At 55.0% G+C, this 7,506-nt stretch overlaps 1 protein-coding gene across 1 annotated transcript in view; it reads right to left on the bottom strand.

The window, feature by feature from the left end:
- The window catches only part of SAPCD2 (suppressor APC domain containing 2), an 11,854-nt gene extending 4,348 nt beyond the window's left edge, over positions 1-7,506 (bottom strand). The window contains exons 1-2 of the mRNA XM_054646617.2: positions 7,045-7,506; positions 2,420-2,553 (exon numbers count right to left, since the gene is read on the bottom strand). Of these exons, the coding sequence (XP_054502592.2) occupies positions 2,420-2,553; positions 7,045-7,450 (540 nt within the window). The 5' untranslated portion in view covers positions 7,451-7,506. The remainder of the gene's footprint in view (positions 1-2,419; positions 2,554-7,044) is intronic.

Below are 7,506 nucleotides of genomic sequence, written 5' to 3'. Positions count from 1 at the left end.
CTTGCTGCCTCTGCTTTCTTTGCCAAAACACAGCTTGGCCTTCACCCACAGCACAGCCTGGGATCCACAGGCACCAGAGACTTTGGTCACCCAGAAAATGCTGGATGCACCAGAACCTCCTCCTTTGGAGAACATCAGGAGTGGTGCAGCTCAGAAGTGACCCTGAACAGAACCCTGTGGACAAGTAGGACCATACCAAGACCTTCTTCAGGCCATCAGCATTTCCATGTCCCCACTGCCAGCCCCAAAGCCTTTCTGCATCCCATACCTGTCATCCATTACACTGGGGCTGCTCTTGCTCCTGCTGCTCCTGGAAACATATTTTGCAACACAAACAACTACCCCCACACCCTTCTCCAATGGCCCAAAGGGACATATCCAGAGGAAGAAGTGCAGAGCCTTGGTGCTGTTGCTGAGGGGCATGAAGAAGGTGCTGTATGTGGCAAGGACCCCCATCCAGCTGGAGGTGCAGCCCACTGCTGCCTGTCCTGCCCTCCTCCCACAGGGCTTGCTGGCCAGCAGAGAGACCAGAGGAAGAGGGAGCATCCCACAGAGCAGAGGGACACTGCCAGCCTAGCCCAGGGGGGGACAGGCAGCATCTCGCCAGGATGAGACACTTGGGGCAGGAGACAGACAAAGCGCTGGACTTGGCTGATGCTCGGTGGCTGGTAAAGGGGAGGGGACAGAGCTGTGCCCTGGGCTGCTTACAAATGACAGTGCTCCACCTCTCAGGGAAGGTCTCATCCCAGCCACCCTCATGGTCATGGGAAAATAAGGCCAACAGATGAGGTACTGGCTGGAAAAATGCCAGCTGAGTGAGTGAGCACTAGATGAGAGAGTGCAAAGAGTCCTGGGGTTGCAGCGCAGCCTCCACACCTCTGCTCCCTGCTCAGGAGGAACTAGTCCTGGTGCACTTCAGGATGTAGGATGGGCACCAGTGCTCCCATTCCCCAAGGGCTTCAGGCAAATTAGTCTAATGACAGAGTTCCTTGTCCCTTGGGAGCCCAGCATCTGGGCAGGGAGGGGTAAGGAAGGTGACAGTACAAAGATTCAGTCCTTGCTGGACCCAAACCTGTTCCAGCTCTCTCTGTAGGCTTGGAAATGGCACCAGTGCCTAAAGGCTGTGCTCAGGGTGTCATGGAAGGCTGAGACACCATTTCTCTGGGGTCAAAAGGACAGAAAGGTAGTGCAGCACTTGGCAACATATAGGGAGAGAGGGAAGGAGGGGACATGCCTCCCACTGACCACATGACAACTCGGCGGAATAGAGACCAAGACAACACAAGCCCTGAGCAAGAATGCTTATGGCAGAACTGGGGAAAGACATGGTGGCCACCATTCCCCTCACAGAGCACCTTGAGCTTGGGACCTTGAAATGTACTCCAGCCCAGAGTTGCACACACAGGGAAGGGAAGCAAAGACCTTCCTCTCTCCCCAACCCCCAAAACCCCAAGAAGCAGAGCCCTCAATCCCAGACACACAGAGCAACATTTATCACTTCTTATCAGCACCTCCCAGCAGAGGTCCCTCTCATGGCTGCCAGCCCAGCAAACTACCTGCACAAACATCCCCTCCCCAGGCTGGCACTGGGGCACGTTGTGTCCCCCAAGGCCAGCGACAGGTTGGGCAACGCTGGTCAGGCCTGTTGGGCTGCAGGAGCAGGGTGACACCAGGGTGCAAGGAGTAAAAGTACAGTGGTGACCGTGCCACCAAGTACTCGTCCTGCAAGCTTGGTCCTGGCTCTCTGCCCGGTACAATTTAGCTTGAGCCCGTGGACAACATGCCCAGGCAGCTACTCCATTCCACCTGGGAACAAATGAGATCCCTTCACCCGGGCAATTTGATCCAAGTCTCTCCACTCAGTGGTGGAGAGAGGGGAACAGACTCCTCCATCCTGGGCTGCCTTTATAAATTCAGTACGGATTTCTCCGCTTTGCTGCAAAAAGTCTGTTGGAAGCCAAGAGGACCTGCATATTTGAGCCCTGATCTACATGGAACATCTGCAAGGGGGCATAGCTTGGCCCCACTGCTTGCCAGTACAAAGCATACCTGACCCTCGCTGGGTCGCTCTTAAGGCCCAGAGATCCATCTGTTCCCACACCTCCACCTTTGTCTTCCTCTTCCCAAGACCTTGCCCATGGGAAAGGCAGCCAGTACACTGGCTTCACAGGCTGATCCCATTCTGGGGGAAGGATCCACCTCCTCCCTGTTTGGCAGGATTCAGGAAAGCACCTTGGAAATAATATACATCCACATACATCAACAGACCTTCAAATCCAAATATCAGTATTTACCTGATGTCCCACAACTCACTTGTGCAGGGTGGGCAAAGAAGCCAAAGCCTAGAGATGGCATCAGCAGTGAGGGACCCCTGCAACCCACCTTCCCCTTCATGGGAGCCCACAACACTCCCCCTTACCGTGCTGAAGTCCACGCCATTGGTGATGGTATGTCTCCGGTGTTCTGCACGGCCTCTCTGATGCCTCCGAGTGTCCCTAGCCCCTGGGTAGTCAGTGTCTCCCTGGGGCTGCCCAGCAGACTTAGCATCACCACCTGGAACAGAGGAAGGCATGAGGCCACAAGCTACTTTCAACAAAATCCTCCCCAGGCCCTCTTCTGTGAGATGATCTGCAAGGTGGTCTTGCAAACAGGGAGAGAGTGAGCAAACCACCAGCTTGAATGTCTGCTCCTGTTTTTGTCCAGGCAGAACAGATGTCAGGAATGACTGATTCAGCTGTGCCAGGCTGGCAACAGATCTCAGTCATCTTGTGTAGAAAGCAAGCAGCTCCCAGGCAAAGCTGGTTCAGTCCCAGCCAGGGCAACTAAACCATTAGTGATATTGCCTGCCCTCACGTGTCCTCATGGGACACCTTGCTTCCACTCAGGTGGCATCAGCTCTGCCAGGAAACCAACTTCTCCTGAAGGCAGTTCTTGCTTGGTGATGGACTTGGCCATGTGGATATTCAGCCCAGACACTATGTCTATGATGCAACCATGAAGTAAATAAGACTGTAGATTTTCCACAATCTTATTAAAACCCCAACATCCTATCCTGCAAAAGACCAATCTAGTAAAAACACATGGTGCTGATGCAAATCTATGCATAACCTGGTTTTGAAGATTAAGTTCATACTGGCAGGTTCCAGGCTGGATCAGGCACCTCCTGCCTGTCAGCCAGGGCAGGAATTCCCTGGGCACCTGAAGTGAAGGCCATACAAGCCCCAACACTGCTCACCTCACCAGAAACCCAGCCCTGCAGTCACAGCCAAGCCAGCTCTGATCCACTGCTAGGTGAGCTGGTAAAGCAGAAGAACCCTGACACCCCACCATCCCAAACTGCAGCATCAGGGCAGCTAGGGGTGCAGCCAGCACATCCCCAGGCAAGTCTGGATAGCAGCATGGTGCTCCTCCCTTCCTGCCCCAGTCCCCAGCAAGTGCCCAGCACATCCTCTCTCATGCCACCCCCTCAGTCCCACAGCTTGCCTGCTCCCTGCACACAGCTTTCCTCAAGAGTTCCTTTCGAAATGTGGCTTTTCAAGAAGAGCAGCAGGGAGCCAGCAAGTGATGGCAGGCAGCTGGGGAAAACGCCCTCTTCCCAAGACAGCTCCCCACGTGTCTGCCAGGCACCTCCACCCCTCGCACGTCCTTCTACCAGAGCTGCCTGGCACAGGTCTGGCACATTCCGTGGCACAGGCACATAAAGGGCTGTGTCAGGACAGGGTGTGGGCACCACATGGGCCAGCACATTCCTTTCCTCTGCTCCTCTGCACAGGTTTCCTCAGCTGAGCACATGGACATGAGAGAGGAAGGATATGAGGCAGGTGAGGGCAGCCATGGCCACAGGAGCCACCCTTCATCTTGAAGGTACGAGGTGTGGGAGCCCTGTACCAGGGCTGCCTCTGCTGTCACAGTCACACTGGTTCAGGGATAGGAGACAGGCTCAGGGGCGCAGGCAATGCGACACCTCAGTTTGTCACTTTGTGTCACTGGAGAAAGAGGTTGCCATGTCACGGGTGAAGTCCTCCTTCTGGTCCATCACAGTATCTCACTCCACCTCCCAGCAAGTACTCTGGTACATCAGTGAATACAAAGCATTTGTGAACACAAAGCCCACCCATCCATCTGCTTTGCCAGCTCCCTTTGGTTTCATACACCCACATCTATCTGGGAGGAATCCAGCAAGACTGGTGTGACCACACACATTGTCCTAGCAGACCTGTAGTATGTCCTTCTCAAAAAGCTGAGGAATAGCCCCAAAACCAAGGATACTCTCAACAGTCAGAATCCCAAGGCAAAGCCAGGAGCACTTCTGGTAGGAGCTGCAGGACAATCACATGTTAAAACAGTTTTTGCTGCAGTCACCCAGCAGTGACCAGTGCTGTGTTGAGCTGAACTGCACCCATGATAAGCAGGAGCTCCTGGTTAACCAACTGAGCTCTGCACACCTGAGCTGACAAGCTAGTGGCTAAAACAGGACCTGCTAATGAGCTGGGATAGTTGTTCTTAGGGAAAGAACAGGATCAGATCACCAGAGGTGGAAGAGATCCTGCCATGTGATAATGGACAGGCTCTGCCCAGGGCAGACACTTCACGGTTGTTCTACACTTCTCCACAAGTATCCTTCCCAATGGCCCAGAGAAGCCCCTACAAACCATCACCCTCCCTCCAGCTAGTGCCAAAAACAGCTCTCCAGCTGCTAGAGCCAAGCCACCCCTGGAGCGAGGGAAAGCACTGTGCTGGGGAGGAGCCAGTGCCTAGGGCCTGGGCTCTTTCTGCTCTGTGCCTTGACTTCTCCAGGTCCCAGCTCACAGGGGAACTAGTGGGGTAAAGACTCCCAAGAGCGATGTGTTCAGACACTGCTGTGACAAGACCAGGCAGCATAACATAGGGACATCATTATGGTGACTTCCCTGTCCTGTGACTTCTTCAATATCCACCTCACCATTCTTGCATCCAGTGGGTGCTGTTGGCTCCCCAGGAACCATGGGGTGCCAAGCAGCAGCTCGCAGACTGCACCAGCACTGCTGGGCTGAGGAGAAGCTGGAAGCTGACTTAAGCAGGGACCTCAGAAGGACTTCTGCCCACAGAGGTTAGTGTGGAAGAGAGAACAGAATTGTTGTCCCACTGGCTCACTGCACCCTTGGACATGCCAGGAGAACCTGACCCCAACCTCTGCCATTTTGCCATGAGTCACATCCAAATCACCTCTGACATGAGTAGATGCTCCTCAGACCTAAAGCAGAGCTGGGGAGGCACTCTGTGAGCACCCTCTTCCCCTAAAACACAGGCGGGGAGCATTTTCTCCCACTCACCGCAGCTTATGAGCACTGACACATCATCTCACCGCATTTGGTTGGGGTCTTACAGAAGCCACCACATGCAGCTGGAGGCTCAGAGTAGCCTCACACCCAAATGACATCAGCTTACTGGAGACAGGTCTTCCTGGAGCCACAGGCAGCTCCCAGCACCCACCACACATCTTGGCAGTGGGGATGGAGCCATATCCTGCCACAGCACTGCTCAACTCCCTTGCAGCCAGCTGAGAACATCCACCTGTTCAACTGCACCCCAGGAAACCACCTGTGGAGGGGCGCACTGGGCAGTTGTGCAGGATCTAGAGCTAAAAGAGGTGGAGTAAGTGAGTTGTACCATTTTCTAAGCTGCTGAATGTACCTGAAACTCAGGCCTCTTACCAAAATATAGCCCTGTAGTGTGGGATGCTGGCAACAAGGGCTGAGGTGCTAACTCTGCCCACAGGCTCTGGACAGTTATGGAACATCACCCTGTAATGGAAAGATCCTCAGCAAACAGAAAACTGCTGCAGTCATCTGCTCACTCCTTCCCAGGGCAGAGCTTTCAACCTGCTATCTATTCACCAAGCAGGATTTTTTTCAAGTTTTTCCAGATTTACACTCCTGATGATAGAAAAGTTAGTCTGCTTAATAATATTCCCTTAGATGTAGCTCCAGTGCTTAGTCTGGAGGCAAAAATAGAAAGCAGAGAACCTCATTCACAGTTAAAAGCTTCTTCTCTACCCAGCAGAAGGGACTGGGTTGGAAAGGCAAACCAGCCTGACCTTCCCAAGGCAGAGGAAGTCAATGCGCTCAGGTGGTGCAATAACATGCACATAGACTTTGTCTCCTCTGATCTCAAAGCACTTCACAAACCTAGATAAAGAATTATTACCTACCCAGATAAGCCCAGAAGACTGGTTTCCTTGTAACATCTACTGACTAGCAACAAATCAAGATGCCAGTGAAACAGTCTCCCCTATGCTAGGGTCGGTGTACCACCCTGGAGGGCTCTGGCAGATCCTGTGGAAAGGGCAGAGTCCACAGGGATGCACAGGTGAGCCCTGTGGACAGAGCTTAGGACAGCAGAGCATATTGCCCTGGTAACTTCTCTCCCATTTATTCATTGATTAATTATTTTTTATTGGGAATAGTGCTGTGGAACGATCCAAACCAAAAAGCTGGATCAGGTTTTGCATTTTTTGTCTAAACCATGCATGACATCGTGTAGGAGTCATTCCTGAGAGCCAGCCCAGCGCAGAGCCCACCAAGCACACGGCCGCTTCGTGACCACAGCTTCACCCCAGAGAAGCTGCTCTGCTTTGGGGGTCTCCAGGACCCAGCCATTCTCCGAGACGCCCAGCTGTGCCATCCATCCCCGGGGAAGGTCAGGACAGACTCTACACCAGGGGACAACCACGGACACATTACGGCAAAGCCCTTAATTCCTCCTGTCAGCGCTATAAATAGCCCAGCGCATCGCGAGGGAAGCACAGCCCTGGGTGGGCGGCGGCGCTGGGATATTCGCACCGGAATCGGAGTTCAGCGAAGCCAAACCAGTCAATACCAACAGTAACTTTGGGGGAGTTTTACACCCGCCCTGCGGGAACCGCTGGCTCTGAGCCCAGAGGAGGGCACAGGGGAACGGGATGAACCGCGGGATCCCATCCCGACCTCCGAGCGCCAGTCCCCGACCCTGGCGCTGTCATCATCCCCGCGAGCCCGAAGCCCCCAGTCCAGTCCCGCCACTCACCGCGGCCTCGGGGCTGGCCGGGCCCCGGTTCCCGCTGTCCGGTGCTCTTCCCCCGCCGCTCCTCGGAACAGCGAGGGCTTGGCGGTTTCTCCGCGCTCCGCCGTCCGCCGCTGCCACCCTCCACTGGCGGCTCAGTCCCAGGCAGGGCCGCCCGCAGCCCCAGTACGAACCTCTCGAAGGTAAGGTACCCACTGGCCGGCGCCGCCTGCCGCAACCCCTCCATCACCCCGGCGGGCAGCTCCTGGGCTTCCGCTCCCCGCCAGCGCGACTCGATCTCCCGTAGGTGCACGTAGCCCCGCCGCCGGTCATCCAGGATATCGAAAAGAGTCCGCAGGCTCTGCAGGAAAACCCGGGGAAGACCCTCGGTACCGGCGGGGAGCGAGCGATCACCGCGCTCCGGGGCCATCGCCGCCGCTCCGAGCGTTACTCCATGCTCCCCCGCCCCCCGCGCCTATTGGCTGA

This window comes from Agelaius phoeniceus, chromosome 21 (assembly GCF_051311805.1).
Source record: "Agelaius phoeniceus isolate bAgePho1 chromosome 21, bAgePho1.hap1, whole genome shotgun sequence".
Lineage (NCBI taxonomy): Eukaryota > Metazoa > Chordata > Aves > Passeriformes > Icteridae > Agelaius > Agelaius phoeniceus.
Note: the sequence above shows the minus strand (reverse complement) of the source record. Positions and strands in the feature narration are given on the sequence as shown.